The following is a 15,659-nucleotide window of genomic DNA, read 5'->3' as shown; positions in this document are numbered from 1 at the left end:
CCAGGAAGATCGGGGGGCAGGGGGCATGGCCTCACCGAACACAGCTCAGCCAACACATAATGCTGAAGTTTACATTGAAGCCCTTCATAGAAAGATGGAGCTAACAGACTTTTCAAGAACACACAGATTGCCTCTACCCCAACACTGAGGACATGAAACTCCTCACACAATGGCTCCTGGGACATTCTCCTGGATCAGGAAATTGACTGGTGACATTAGTGATACAGGATTGATCTTCATCCCTAGTCATCACTTAGCTAGTCCCTTTGCAGTCCTCAAAGACTGTCCTTTTCCTTCAGGTAGTAAATCTCACCTTCCCAGAGCACTGAGGACACAGGGCAGACCAGATGCTCAGCTGGATCTCTGTGTCACAAAGACACATAGGCAGGATAGAGGCTCCTTCTTACGTGCGGACAGACCTAAGGCCAGGACAGAGCAGATGTCAGGCATGAGATGAGTGGTTGTTCTCTGAGGGCATGGGGATGCTTATCAGCCTTGTTGCTCAATGTGCTGCTTGGAGGTGAAACATAAGAGAGAACAGTTGAGAGGCATGTGAGACAGCACTGGGAGTGGAAGGGACAGAGCAGTGTCTTGGACACAGATCCAACAACCAACAGCCCATTGGATTGTGGGAAGTGCTCCTACCTGGAAGGACACTCAGCTCAGAGGAAGGAAGGACAGCAGGGGCTGGAGCTTTGTTGGAACTGAAGCTCTTCTCCTCAGAGGGAGGACGGCACAGTGAGAAGAGAGATGGAGGTGTCCTCTATGATTCCCTGCAAGGGCTGTACCTCCTGGCAGGGGCTCCTGCTCACAGGTAAAATACTCATTTTCTTTCTATTGGTGTAGAGGGGGACTCAGAAGCAGGCTGGAGTCTCCTAAAGGGGACAGGTACCTGAGAGGAGACTCGAGGTTTCTGTTTGCAGTCACGGGTCAGAAGGTACAGTGATGGACAGAGGCTCAGCATTCTGAAGCTCTCAGTGGACAGGAGGTGATGAGAGGAGGAGAGAAGCCCCAACCACTCCCTATTCAAAGTGAGTCACATTGACTGCCTTGTTCTGAAGCCTGATGTCCCCAGTCATGGCAGGGTGACTCCAAATATAAATCAACAGGGATGGGCCAGGGAGATGGCTCAGTGTGTGGAGACTTGACAACCTATATTCAGTCCTCAGCTCCCACAGGGTAGATGGAGAGAACAGACTCCTGCAGGTTCTTCTCTGTCCTCTATGTAGGGGCTCTGGCATGGATCTGCACACATGCACACTGAGACATGTGCCTTCAGAAATATATACACAGTATATAAATACATCTAAAAAATTAAACCAAACTTGATTATAATTAATGCCATTCACTCCAAACCATGACCTATGTAGATAATACCACGGAGACATCCTTACTTCCTACCTTCCTATGTTCCTTCTTTCACTCCTTTCTGTAATGGTGCCTGAATCTTTTTCAGGAAATGAATCTTCCTGAAGGTCACACTAATCCCTGTTCCCAGAAGCCATGGTTCTATCAGACTGTAAGTCAGTGTATGGAGAAGCTGATGTCAGGAGTTGACACACAAAGAGAACAGAGAAAAGAGTCAGAACATGAGGACCCTCTAGAGGAGGAGGTCAGAGTGGCTTCCTCACACCAAATACTCTTTAAGTCAGGAGGGATATGGAGACACTTGTAGGGGGAGCAGACAGAAAAGTGAGGAAATTATTTCATAGTGAGCAAAAGACTCCATAAGAGACTCAGAGGGATTGGAGGTCATGTTGTACACTTCCATCAAGGAGTGTGCTCACAGGCCTCCTCATACACCTAAGCTGAGTCATGATCACATTCGCTCAATATTGATGTTTCTCTCTCTTTCCTTCTAACCTCCCTTTTAATCTGCTGTCATTTAGCCACCACTGCTAAAGTCACCATTGAATCAGTGCCACTCAATGTGTTCGAAGGAGACAATGTCCTTCTACATGTCCACAATCTGCCAGAGAATCTTCTAGCCTTTGCTTGGTTCAAAAGGCTGACAAAAATGAAACACAGAATTGCACTCTATGCACTGAACATCAATTTATTTGTGCTGGGGCCTGTACACGTTGGTAGAGAGACAGTGTACCGCAACGGATCCCTGTGGATTCAGAATGTCACCCATAAGGACACAGGATTCTACACCCTAGAGACCATAAATAAACATGGATGAACTGTATCAATAACAACCATGTACCTCCATGTGTACAGTAAGTGATTTTTGTTTTGTTTTGTTTTGTTTTTCAAGACAGGGTTTCTCTGTGTGACTTTTGAGCATGTCCTGGAACTCACTCTGTAGCCCAGGCTGGCCTTGAACTCACAGAGATCCACCTGGATCTGAATCCAGAGTGCTGGGATTAAAGGTGTGCACCACCACTGCCCTGCACAGTAAGTGATTCTTATTGAACTCTAGGTACTGGGTGGGGCTATTCTATGGACACACTCGGAATCTTCAGCCTTGGCCTGTGCCTATCTTCCCTCTGCATGTGTCCCCATGTTGGGCTTTGAGTGCAAGACATGCAAGGTGGAGAATAACAGCAGTAGATCTGAGTCCTTGCAGACAATTGGAAGCAAGGACCACGGTGTGTATAGTAAGTCATTTTCATTCTTTTCTTTTTTTTTAAATTTTTTTGAGACAGGCTTTCTCTGTGTAGTTTTGGTGCCTGTCTTGGATCTCGCTCTCTAGACCAGGCTGGCCTTGAACTCACAGAGATCCGCCTGGATCTGAATCCAGAGTGCTGGGATTAAAGGTGTGTGCCACCACTGCCCGGGCAGAGAAACATTTTTCAAAGGTTGTATTTTGACTTCCTTATGGTCAGGAACAGAGTTTTCTACTAGTCAAAGTCTTGTGCTCTCTTGAACCAGCTAGTGCAATGTCTGGAAAGCCATAGTTAGGCTAAATTTTCTGGACATCTCCAGAGACTCAGCAGGGACAGCGTAGCTTGACAGGTACCTAGGCCATTAACCGTCCTGATGGGCTTATGAGACTTCAAGGGAAGGTCAGCATCACAAAGAAGAGGGACTGAGGACACAGGTGCTCTTGACAAGTTCTTGTCCTCTGGGGTCCACCTCAGGGAATTCTCTCCTGCAGGGAAATGGCTACAGGCTCTACTGAGATGGACAGCTCCCCAGATGTGAGGTGCAGTTCCCCCCAGTGATCAACAGCGGGAGCATCAGGACACACAATCAACACTTGGGGAACACATTTACCTAACTAGGAACTTGTTTCTTGACTTTTACTCCTGTCCTACAGACCTGGAGGTCAGTGTCACAGCGTTCCCAGACCTTCTGGCTCCTTTTTGTGTCTGATACCCTGCCAGGGGTTCATGTTCAGCTCCCCCTTGATTCATTTCCTTTGGGAAAGGTAGGTTATCCCATGGGATTCACCTAGACAGAGGCCCAAGGCATCCAAGAAGCCATGGGCAGATTCATGACACAGTTCAGTCAGCAAAGGAAGTAGGACCATCATCATAAAATCCTTCATGAGGTGGTGAAGCCCAGAGCTCTCTTTATAGGATTCATGTCACCTCCTCCCACACAACCAGAATGTGAGGCTCCTGACACATCTGCTCTCGGGCCTTTGTCCTGGGTCAGCATCCTGACTGAGGACTGCTGTGATAATGAATCTGTCCTCTTCTCCATGCATCACTCAAATAGTTCTTTGAAGCTTTACACACATCTCCATCACTTTCTTGCTTAGGTCAAGTTCCATCTTTCCAGAGCATTGAGAACATAGGGCAAACTGGGGGCCCAGCTGGGTTTCTTTGTCACACAGGGAGTACAGAGGCCCTCTCTTGATTCTGATAGACCCAGGGCCAGGACATAGCCGAAGACAGCACCAGGGTGAGCTGCTGTTCTCTCAGGGCACAGAGATGCTCATTAGCTCTTTTGATCACTGTGTGGTGTGCAGGACTGAACCATTAAGAAAGAGGTGGATAGAGACAGGACTGAGAGTGGAGGGGCAGAGCATGGTTTTGAACAGAAAGCCCTTCACAACCCATGGGACTCTGGGAGGTGCTCCTTCCTGAAAGGAGGCTCAGCTAGAAGGGGAAAGGACCAGAAATCTTGGCGACTGTGCTGAAGCAGAGGTGACTCAGGACAAGAACAGATAAGCCCATTGAGACAATGGAGGTACCCCTGTCCCTCTCTGCAACATGTCAGACGCTCAGGAGCCCCGGCTCACAGGGGAGGAGATCATGAGTTAACGGTTTGTGAGAGGAGAGGGCTCACCTACTCTCTGGAGTCTCCTAAGGGGGAAAAGAAGCTGAGATGAGTCTCGGGGTCTGTAGGTGAGAAGACACAGGTCCAGACAGAGGCTCAGTTGCAGGAAGCTCTCAGTGAACAAGAAACAGTTACCAAAGAAAGTAAATGAATATCCAAATTTATTCACTATGACCACAATATTCTGAAGACTGATGTTCTTAGCTGTGACTTGTTATATTAAAAAAATCAAGCTGGTGTTGATCAGTGATATGACTGAGGGAATATAGGCATTTGCTTCATTGTCTCTCACCCTGAGAAGCAATGAACACAACTGTTCTCTCAACTCCATATAGGTACCTGTCCCACATTCACTTACACACCCTGAGATAAGCTCTTGCACACAATCTCACACACAAATACAAGTGAGTGTAAAAAAAATTATAGCAAATGGAAAAATTGAACTCTGTACCCCCAAACCTATGAATTTCTTAAATAATTCCCTAGGCATACAGGGTCCTGGGACATCATTCATTCATTTTCCACAGGTATTTGAGATTTTATGGGCAGTACTTCTTTCAAAAGATAAGAAAATCTCAGTTCTCATAAAACCCCATTGCTTATTGACTGACAGACAGGCCAGTAAAGAAGCTAGAAGGTGAAGTCAGCTATTGACTGGAACCACAAGAGGAATAGAAAGTGGTAGGAAGGGTCAGAGAGTGAAGACACAGGGTCTGTAGGGAAGAGGTTGGTCAGGCAGACATCAGGCCAACAGCACTCCACTGTAAATGTGAGCAGGGATCTGATGGCAGTGAGCTGGAGAAATGTTGACACCTGAGGAAATAGTGCCATATGGTGGGAATGATAAATCAGGGACTCTGGGAATACAGAGGTCACCTGCTGACCTCCAGCAAGTAGGACAGGGAGACAGCTACCCATGCACCTAGGCTGAACAATGGACACACCTTCTCATGTCCCCTTTTTGGCCAAATACAAAGGTATTAATATTATTGGATCTTTCTCTTTCCCTCTAGACAACTTATTCACCCATGGGTGCCCTCACACCTCTGCCCGGCTCGTTATCGAATCAGTTCCACCCAGGGTTGCAGGAGGGTCAAGCGTTCTTCTACTTGTTCACAATCTCCCAGAGAATCTTCGAGTCCTTTTCTGGTACAAAGGTGTGATTTATTTCAAGAAATTGGAAGTCGCCAGACACATAGCAGAGAAGAATTCAAGTATGCTGGGCCCTGCACACAGCGGTAGAGAGACAGTGTACAGCAATGGATCCCTGCTGCTCCACAATGTCACATGTGAAGACATGGGATTCTACACCCTACAGCATATGAGTAGAGGTGTGAAAGTAGAATCAGCACATGTGCAACTTCAGGTGGACCGTAAGTGATTCTCTGTGGTCATTCTCTGTGTCAAGTGGGGATGAGACACACAGGATTGTCATGCCTGGCCTGTGACAACCTCCCCTCTGTACTGGGTCCCCATGTAGGGGTTTGAACATTTAGTGCAGGAAACACATGGTGGAGTCTAAAGACCATAGATCAGGCTCCATTGTCTGGATCCCCTTTGTATTAAGAAAGAACTTGATAGAAAGTAACTCAGCCCAGATATCAGAGTCAGCTCAGTCTCCTGAGGCTCTAGTCATACATGTGAGGAAACCATAGCAACCTCACAGAGATGTGAGTACCAGGAAGTCCTGGTCCCTGTCATCTCCTACTCAACTACATGTGAACCTGGGGAGCATTTATCTGGTATGGTATGTTACTTCCTCTCAGAGTTGACAGGGAATGATGGTTTTTTTGCAGTGCATGTCAAACTGTGGTATTTAGTAGCTCTGAACAGGAAAGTTTCTTAAATAAAAGCCAGGAATGGAAGCAGGGAGAATGGAGGAGTGCTGCTCCCTGGCATGCTCCTCATGGCTTTTTGAGCCTGCTGTCTTATGTCATCTAGGATCACTAGCCCAGAAATGGAAGTGGTCTCATTGGGTTGGACCTTCCAGCATCAATCAACAATAAAAAAAAATCCTACTGATTTTCCAACAGGCCAGTCTGTTCTTGGCATTTTTATTTGAGGCTCCCACTATCTAATTGACTCTAGCTTGTGTCAAGTTGACATAAAGCCAGCCAGTCTAATCCTCAGGCTTTTCCAATACCCGAGCCTACCAAGAAGACCATAGTGCTCCTGCCTTCATCCAGTCCTAGTCCTGGAGGCTTCAGGGCAGAGCAGCAAGGACATCTAGAAGGTGAAGTCAGAGGTTGACTGAGGCCACAAAGGAAACTTGGAAAAAAGTCAGAAAGGGAAGATCCAGGGTGTATAGAGGAAAAGGTCAGAGGAGACATCACCTCAAACCTCAGTGTGCATGAGTGTGCACAATGTCTGACTGAGGGCAGTGAGGGGCAGCCATGTAAACACCTGAGGGGAGAGTTCCATGGAGAGAAATGACATATTTAGGGTACAGAGGGACTGGAAGTCATGTTGCTGACCTCCCATAAAAGTGGGATAGAAACACCCACAACTGCATCTCTAGGCTGAGTGATGAACCCATCTACTCAGGACAGAGGTCGCCTTCTTTCCACCAAGCATGACGATCCCATAGGATGGCTTTTTCTCTTTTTCCTTCCAGCTTCCTCTTGTACTTGCTGCAACCCTCTCCCTTCTGGCCCACTCACCATAGAACCAGTGCCACGGAATGCTATCGAAGGGGAAAGCGTTCTTCTCCAAGTCCATAATCTGCCAGAAGATCTGCAAGCCTTTACCTGGTACAAAGGAGTGTATATCAGTCCTGTCTTTAAAATCACAGAATACAGCAGAACCAGAAATTCCATCACCCAGGGGCTTGAACACAGTGGAAGAGAGACAGTGTACACCAACGGATCCCTGCTGCTCCAAGATGTCACTGTAAAAGACCCAGGCTATTACACACTTCAAATTTTAAACAGAGTTTCGGGAAGTGTGACGACACACGTGCAATTCCATGTGAACAGTAAGTGACTCTCTATGGCCTGCAGCTGCTGGGTGTAGCTTATCCTACTTTATACACTGAACTGTCAGAACTGGGCTTTTCCCGCTCTCTCTCCACCACTGCATTGTGTCCCCAGTCTTGTCTTTAGGCCCTTATTGCAGGACACACATAGGGTAGATAAACAGGAATAAATCAGAACCTGTCACCTGTATTTATCTGCAGAGAGGATGTCCTGTGCTGGGTAAACTGAGTCCCAGAAATTCAGCTAAAGGCCAGATACATGGATCTCTTACTATACAGACATCCCTGAGAATGATACTGTGGGAATCAGGCAGGTCCTAGATGAGGAAGCCATGGAACCAGGAAGCCCTGGCTGCAAATCTCTGTTCTGGCTAGACTCCAGAGGACACTGGGGAGCTTTTGGTCACTTCTCCATTTTGACTTCCTGTTAGAACTGCCAGGGAACAAGGCTTTATTGGTATGTGGAAGCAGCCAGTGTACTTCCTTGTAAGTCACAGTTGGGCTAGGCTACCTGCACATCTCCAGAGACTCAGCAGTGAAAGAATAGCTGGTCAGGAGCCTATGCCATTAACTAACTGTCCTGATGGACTATGTGACCTCACAGGAAGCTCAGAGTCCCCAGAAGAAGAACAGAGAACACATGTCCTCCTTGGACTTTCTTGTCTTCTGGGGTTCCTACCGGAGACTTTCTCCACTATAGGCAAACGGTGACAGATTTGCTGAACTGGACAGCACCCAGACTTAAGCTACAGGTCCCTTAGTAACCACTAGACAACAGGTGAAGTCCACACAACACCCCGAAGTGTGTTTCTGTGTCACCTTCCCATGGGAGCCAATTTCACCTTCTCAGAGCATTGAAAACACAGGGCAGACTAGGTGCTCATTTAGGATTCTGTGTTACAGAGGACCTGTTGGGAGAACACAGCAGAGGACAGCCCTGGGGTAAGTTGTTGTTGTCCTAAGGCACAGATATGATCACCAGCCTTGTGCTCACTGTGTGGTCTGGAGGACTGAAACTTACACACAGAGAAGACACAGGCAGGACCATCAAGTTGTCCCTTGACTTCAGTGTAGGTGCTGTGACTTGTACCCATGCACACACATAGGATGGCATACACCTGCACAAACACCCACACCCATAACCATCCATGCCCACTCCCCACACATGCATAGCAATGTATGCTAGAGATTTAACTAGTTTTCAGTAGCTCCAAATAGAAGAATTTCATAAACACCTGGATATTCAAGGTCCTGGGACATTCGTTATTTTATCCTCTCACATATATCTGAGCCTTTCCAGGCACTGGACTTTCTAGAAAGATCAAACTAGTTTTTCCTAACAAAGCCCCATCTCTAGTGGATTAAAATACAGACCAGGACGTCCATCTTTAAGTGAAGTCGGGGGTTGACTGCATCCAGAGAGGGAAAAGATCAAAGAGGTCAGAAGGTGAAGACTCAGTCTGTAGAGGAAGAAGTGGGAGAAGGCACTCCCATCACACACATATTCTGTGTGTGAGCAGGCATGTGAGGACAGTGAACATGAAGACATCTGGGGAGAGATTTTACACAGAGGGTATGACTCATTCAGATGCACTGAGGTCATGGAGGTAATTTTCTTATTCATCTGAGTTGGGCAGGTACTGTTACCTACCTCACTGACTGATGCACCTAAGCTTCTCAGTATGCAGGGCTCTACCTTTTTACCAAAGACAATATATATCTCCATATTTGTAAATTTGTCTCTCTTCCCTTCGACCCTTTCTTTTAGTCTGTAGATACCCACTTACCACTGCCCAGCTTACTATACAGTAAGGGAAGAAGCACTGGCTCCAGACTTCTGTCATAGACTCAACTTTAGTTGACCCTAGAGAGCATCTCCTCAAGGCTAGAATTTGACTTCCTGTCAGAGCTGAGAGGGAACAAGGCTTTACTGACTGTCCAAGTCCTATAGAGCGTGGAGCCAGCTGTGCACTGCTGTGACAGCTGCAGTTCATAGGTCAAATGGCATCTCCTCCTGAGTGAGTCTCAGTGGACAGGAATCAGGACATAATCCATCTCTTCTGATGGTCTTGGGAGACTTCAGAGGAGTGTCAGGTCCTCAGGAGAAGACACAGAAGGGACATTTCTCCAGGCAGCTCCCTGTCCTAAGAGGTTGAGTTTAAAAAATTCTCTTCCGGGGCTGGAGAGATGGCTCAGAGGTTAAGAGCACTGACTGCTCTTCCAGAGGTCCTGAGTTCAATTCCCAGCAACAACATGGTGGCTCACACCCATCTGTAATGAGACCTTGTGCCCTCTTCTGGGGTGTAGCAATATATGCAGACGGAATATTGTATACATAATAAATAAATAAATCTTTAAAAAAAATTCTCTTCCATAGGCAAAGAGTAACAGATGATGTTGATATGAGCAGCTCACCCAGATCCCAAGGTCAGGCCGTTGCTCACACCTAACCTTAACTCATACACATGGCAATGATCATGCACAGTTTGTCATATTATAGTGAACTGGAGGCAGAGGTAACAGTGCTTGAATCAGGATCACACAGGCCATGGGGAACAGATCCAAAGCAGAAGATATGATTATTGTCACAGTTCTAACTTACCTACCATGGAGGCTTGATTAAGTGTAATCTATAGGGGGGCTGGTTGAGATCTCTGAAGGACTAATGTCATTGTGTCCACTCCTCTGTTTCTTTACAGAGCCTGTGACAATGCCCTTGCTGGGAGTCTCTGATTCCACAGTCACAGTACAGAGCTCTGTGCTCTTCAGTTGCCTCTCAGCTGATATTGGAATCTCCATCCGTTGGATCTTCAATAATCAGAGTCTGCAGCTCACAGAGAGGATGTCCCTGTCCCCCATGAATTGTGGACTCAGAATAGATCCTGTCAGGAGCGAGGATGCTGGAGAGTATAAGTGTGAGGTCTTCAACCCTGTCAGTTCGAAGACCAGTCTCCCTGTCAGCCTGGTCGTGATGCATGAGTAACTTCTCCTCTCATCCTACAACAGAGTGAAGGCATTTCTTTATCAATGGAGTATAAAATGGGGAAAAGTAATGTGGTAAAAAACTTTCAGTTACCACTCAGGTACAGCCATATGGTGACTCAAGCCTGTAATCCTGGGATAAATGTATAAACAAAGAAAGGCCAGCATTCATAGTGAGACTTAGTCTCCAAAGGAAAATAAGGACATCAATATGGTAATCAATACTGTGAAGGGGTTAAGAGCTTAGTTGTGGATTAAATATATAATCTATCCTCAGAATGTGTGGGATTTATTTCAGGAACTGCCCAAACTTCTGTATTCTGTAAATCACCTGTTAAATGGTGCACTGTTTGCATAGAGATTACCATCCTCTCATAAGTTCCAATAGTTTTACCTAAAATCAAGGCCTCTCTACACAACAGTCATCCATGTGAAGGAAGGAAGAGTGACAGAAGAGTCTGTCCATGTTTCTCTGTGGACATAACTGGTTCCTAAATATTTATTTTATTTTATTTTTTTATTAAGAGATTTTCTATTTATTTTACATACCAACCACAGATTCCCCTGTCCTTCCTCTTCCCACCACCCAGCTTTTTCCCACAAGCCATCCTCCATTCTCACCTCCTCCAAGGCAAGGTCTCCCATGGGGGATCAGCAGTGCCTGGTACATTAAATTGAGGCAGGTCTAAGCCCCTCATCTCTGCACCAAGACTGAGCAAAGTGTCTCACCATAGGCACTAGGTTTCAAAAAGGCAGCTCATGCACTGGGAACAGGTTCTAATCCCGCTGCCTGGATGCCCCCTAAACAGTTTAAGCTAAACGACTGTCTGACTTGTCCAGAGGGCCTAGTACAGTACCATGAGGGCTTCTCAGCTATTGGTTCACAGTTCGTGTGTCTCCACTAGTTTGCCTAGTTGTCTCTGTATTTTTTCCATAGTCTTGATATCCCCTGCTCATAGAATCCCTCCTCTCTCTCATCCATTGGGCTCTTGGAGCTCCACATTGGACTTGGCCAAGGATCTCTGCATTTGTTTCCATCAATCACTGGATGAGATTTCTACAATGACAGTTAAGGTATTAGGCCATCCAATCACCAGAGGAGGCCAGCTTAAGCACCCTCTCCACTATTGCCAGTAGTCTATGGTGGGGTCATCCTTGTGGATTCCTGGGAACCTCCCTAGAACTCTTCTTCTTCCTATTCCCATGGTGTCTTCATTTATCATGGTACCTCTTTCCTTGCTCTCCCACTCTGTTCCTGCTCCAGCTCGAACCTCCTGTACCCCTAAGCTCTCATCCCCCATCCCTTGCCCTCTATTACCCCACCCCACCCCATTTGCTCATGTAGATCTCATCCTTTTCTCCAGTGCTGGACGATCCATGCATCCTTCTTAGGGTCCTCCTTACTAGCTAGCCTTTCTGGAACTGTGGGTTCCAATCTGGTTATCTTTTGCTTTATATCTAGTATCCATTTATGAGTGAGTACATACCATGTTTGTCTTTCTGAATCTGGATTACCTCACTTAGGATGATATTTTCTAGTTCCATCCATTTGCCTGCAGACCTCATGATGTCATTTTTTTTCTCTGCTGAGTACTACTCCATTGTGTATATGTACCACATTTTATTTGTCCATTCTTCAGTTGAGGGGCATCTAGGTTGTATCCATGTTCTGGCTATTACAAATAATGCTGCTATGAACATAGTTGAGCATGTGTCCTTGTGGTATGATTGAGCATTCCTTGTGTATATGCACAAGAGTGGTATAGCTGGGTCTTGAGGTAGATTGACTCCCAATTTTCTGAGAAACCTCCAAACTGATTTCCAAAGTGGCTGTACAAGTTTGCATTCCCACCAACAGTGGAGGAATGTTCCCCTCCCTCCACATTTTCTCGAAAATAAGCTGTCTGCATTGTTTTTGTTCTTAGCCATTCTGACAGTTGTAAGATGCTATCTCATAGTCCTTGTGATTTGCATTTCCCTGATGACTAAGGATGTTGAGCAATTCCTTGAATGTCTTTCAGCCATTTGAGATTTTTCCATTGAGGACTTCTTTGTCAAAAATTAGGTGTTCATACCTGTACGGATTAATGTCAGGGTCTTCAATTTGATTCCATTGCTCCACATGTTGTTGTTTTTATGCCAGTACCAAACTTTTTTTATTACTATAGCTCTATTGTAGTGCTTGAAGTCAGGGATCGTGATGCCTCCAGAGGTTGCTATGCTGTACAGGGTTCTTTTAGCTATCCTGGATTTTTGTGTTTCATCCTGAGAGTGGCATGTACAATGTGATCGTGCACAGGGTCCTTTTTCCTGGATATATATATATATATTTCATAGTCAATTGATTGGCCACCTTTCATTTCTATGTCTTGCCTACTTGTTCTGTCTAGGACTCCTAAGGGAATTCAGAACAAATTTGGCCACAGCAGCATCCTGGTATTGATCCTGGTGTTTGAGTGAAAGTTGTCAGTGTCCCCACCTAATACTGAGTCTACTGTGGGTTTCCACATGGCCCCTCCTGCATGGCCTACCCTCTATACCTAGTTTGGCTAGTTTCATCATTAAAACTCTGCACTTTGAAACATGTCTTTATTGATTCAGGTATGTGTTATACATGGAATCAATTTTGTGTCTCTTCAGGCTTCCATCTCATTAGGTTATGGGCTTTCAGGAATTTGCTTCATCTAGCTCACTCAACAGTTTGCACATAGCTATTGAATACTAATGGAATTCTTAATATTCTGAAGAATAGGCAGTAAGGTCTCAAATTTCACTTCTAGTATTAGTATTATTAATCTTTCTGTTGGTTTCATTTTTTTGAGACAAGGTTTCTGTGTAGGTCTTGCTTTCCTAGATCTGGCTCTGTAGACTGGGCTGCTCTTAAACTCAGAGAACCACCTCCTTATGCCTCCTAAGTGCTGTAATTAAAGGTGTGTGTGACCACCACATAGCCAATAATGTTAATCTTTAAAAAAACAAAGTTAATGTAATTAATGTAATTAAAGGCCATCAATACCATTAAAAACTTGAAAGAATAATCTTTTAATTCTTTAATTTTCTCTACTGTTTTTCTTTATTTGTATCATTATTTTTACCAATTGAACTTAGAGAGAGACAATGGAGGAACAATGCCTCCTGGCTTGCTCTCCATCATTCCCTCAGTTATCTTTTCCTTGTATATCCCAGTATGACCTGCTTAGTAATGTTACCATCCACAGTGGGAGGTGCCCTCACATGACTATCAATAATTAAATTAATGCTGTATAGATGTACCTACAAATCATGCTGATGGAGGAAATTTCTTGAGGTTCCCCAGATATCTCTAGCTTGTCAGGTGACACACACTAACCAGCACACCTGTTATGCAATATCGGCCATCAGGTCATTTTTAGAAAGTTCTTGCTTCTAGTTTTTGGAGGTTGGATCGTCAGTTTCTACTTGAACTTCAAGACAGCTGTCTATATGGTTAATGTGTCTAAGAGAAGGGGTGTTAACATGTAAGTTCAAAGGTAGTTCTGTTGTAAACACTACCTTGTTCCTTCACATTCCTAGATCATTCCTATATTTACTCTTCATCCTTAGGGAACCAGTGGCTCATGTCAGTCATCATGAAACATATGAGTAGCATGGCTCATGTTGTGGTCCTGCTGGACCACTGAGCTGAAAGGAAGCCTGTTCCTGGTATCCTGTCTGAGGTTTCTATTTACATGTCAAGTCTGTAGGACAGACTGTGAGGCTTCCCAGTGAAGTGCAATGGAACTCTCATTAACAACTATCTGTAGGATGGCCTTAGACAGCAAAGCCTTGAAGAGCTTTGGTCCAAGCTAAGCAGATGAGGACAGTACATCTGGAGGGACACAGCACTTCATCCTACAAGTCAGTCTTTGCTCTGTCTACCATCAAGCTCTGTAGCTCAGCTCACACATGAAAAGTCTGTGTTCGTCCCCTACTGCAAGGAGTCCCCACTATCTCTGATTTCTTAGATCTTCTTGCACCTGACTATGATTCATTTTCTTATTTATTTTCTTGTGATTCTGGTTGGCAGGGAGGTTAGTGACTAACACCCATGGAAACATGTCTTTGCAAGGGTCAGAGGTCCCACACAGGGCTATCTCCTCTCTGTTGTCTGCACAGCACTGTTTGACCTAACTACAATCATCAACTCCAGCCCAGTGGAGAGAAAGAACATGGTAGCTTTAACACCTAGATCTGAGATTCAGGATATATCCCAACCTGTGGTAGATAAACCCACAGACAAGTGTTTCTTTCAGCATTCTTCAAGATGCTTCTTTTTGCACTGGTGGAGGCCACCAATGGAACCCAAAACTTGTCCAAATGTGGAGAACAATGAAACACCACAGCGTCCCCAGCCCAAATTGATCTTTGTATATAATGTAATCCTCTTGTTTTAGGCTCAGGGCACATCTCTGAAGAAGAGGTGGTGAAATGTAAGAGTCAGAGAACCATGTCATGTCATGTGAGATTGTGTCTTCTATATATGCCAGGGAAGCTGCATCCAAGAAATGTCAACCATGTGTCCATCTAAACAGACCTGAAAATGACAACACCAATTGACATGGCAGCATGGATGGAGATGGTCCCTCCCCTGAATGAAGAGCTATAGGCAATTAAGTATTGAGTATTGAGAGAGGGAGATTAAGTATTTCCAGGGATGATCCTCTAGTGTGTCATCCAATCCCAGTTGTTCTGATGTAAACACATATAGAGATGAACAACACTAAATGCCCAGATGATGTTCTTTACATATTTATATAGAGACATATATGTAGTTGCTTTGGGATATATTTCTGTGTGCTGTGAATATGTATTTGTAGTTGATATTAAGCCTCTCAATGATTATTTTAAAAGTGACTGTGGGACTGGGTGGGACAGAATAGCCTATATTTACAAATGGCAACCCATATGGGGCAGGAATTCCCACATAAGACCAAAGAAAGCTTTAAAAATGTTCTAGAACACATAAATGGAGCAACAACAACAACAACAACAACCGCCCAAAAAAACCCAGCTTCCTAGTTTCTTATGCAGGCCACAGTACAGAGATGCTGCAGCATTTTAGCTTCAGCATAACATGACAGATTCCTGCTTACGTACGCAGAGGTGTCTCCAAACCACGCAGCATGCTGCATGGTGGATTTATCATTTACTCATACAGACAAAAAAAAAGGTTTATGGGCCAGCTTCATGCTACCTGATGGCATCATGGACCTCAGAGTTAGGGGGAATAAGTGCAACTCTCCTGGATACCTCTGCCATGTTAGGAAGCTGAGCAGGGCAGAGCCAATAGCCAAAGCCACAACTTTGGTCCTTGCCTCCTTAGCAGTTTAAAGCAGTGATAAGAAAAAGATTATAGATATACAATAAAACAGATTCAGAAGGAAACATCCTCTAAATGGGTCACCTTATTTTAAAAAATGTGTGCAGACTTGAGAGAAAAAAGAGAAAGTAT

At 45.0% G+C, this 15,659-nt stretch overlaps 1 protein-coding gene across 2 annotated transcripts; it reads left to right on the top strand.

Moving 5' to 3' along the window:
* Window positions 1–545: 545 nt before the first annotated feature.
* LOC143272325 (pregnancy-specific glycoprotein 22-like) lies at window positions 546–10,468 on the top strand. 2 transcript variants are annotated; one of them, XM_076566609.1, is made up of 4 exons: window positions 546–814; window positions 5,247–5,606; window positions 6,848–7,207; window positions 9,907–10,468. In XM_076566609.1, exons 1-4 carry the CDS (start codon window positions 751–753, stop codon window positions 10,188–10,190), a joined length of 1,068 nt encoding a protein of 355 aa, XP_076422724.1. In that variant the 5' UTR covers window positions 546–750; the 3' UTR covers window positions 10,191–10,468. The 2 variants fall into 2 exon arrangements, with proteins under 2 accessions (XP_076422724.1, XP_076422780.1); XM_076566665.1 differs by lacking the exon at window positions 546–814 and adding an exon at window positions 2,124–2,222.
* The last annotated feature ends 5,191 nt before the right edge of the window (window positions 10,469–15,659 follow it).

The sequence above is a fragment of the Peromyscus maniculatus genome, chromosome 1 (assembly GCF_049852395.1).
Source record: "Peromyscus maniculatus bairdii isolate BWxNUB_F1_BW_parent chromosome 1, HU_Pman_BW_mat_3.1, whole genome shotgun sequence".
Classification (NCBI taxonomy): Eukaryota; Metazoa; Chordata; class Mammalia; order Rodentia; family Cricetidae; genus Peromyscus; species Peromyscus maniculatus.
This window is presented reverse-complemented; position numbering and strand designations above follow the sequence as displayed.

Coding starts and splice junctions, on each gene's coding strand:
- LOC143272325 (XM_076566609.1), top strand. CDS start 751: ATGGAGGTGTCCTCTATGATTCCCTGCAAGGGCTGTACCTCCTGGCAG. Junction 815..5,246: donor GCAGGGGCTCCTGCTCACAG/GTAAAATACTCA, acceptor CTTTCCCTCTAG/ACAACTTATTCACCCATGGG. Junction 7,208..9,906: donor CGTGCAATTCCATGTGAACA/GTAAGTGACTCT, acceptor GTTTCTTTACAG/AGCCTGTGACAATGCCCTTG.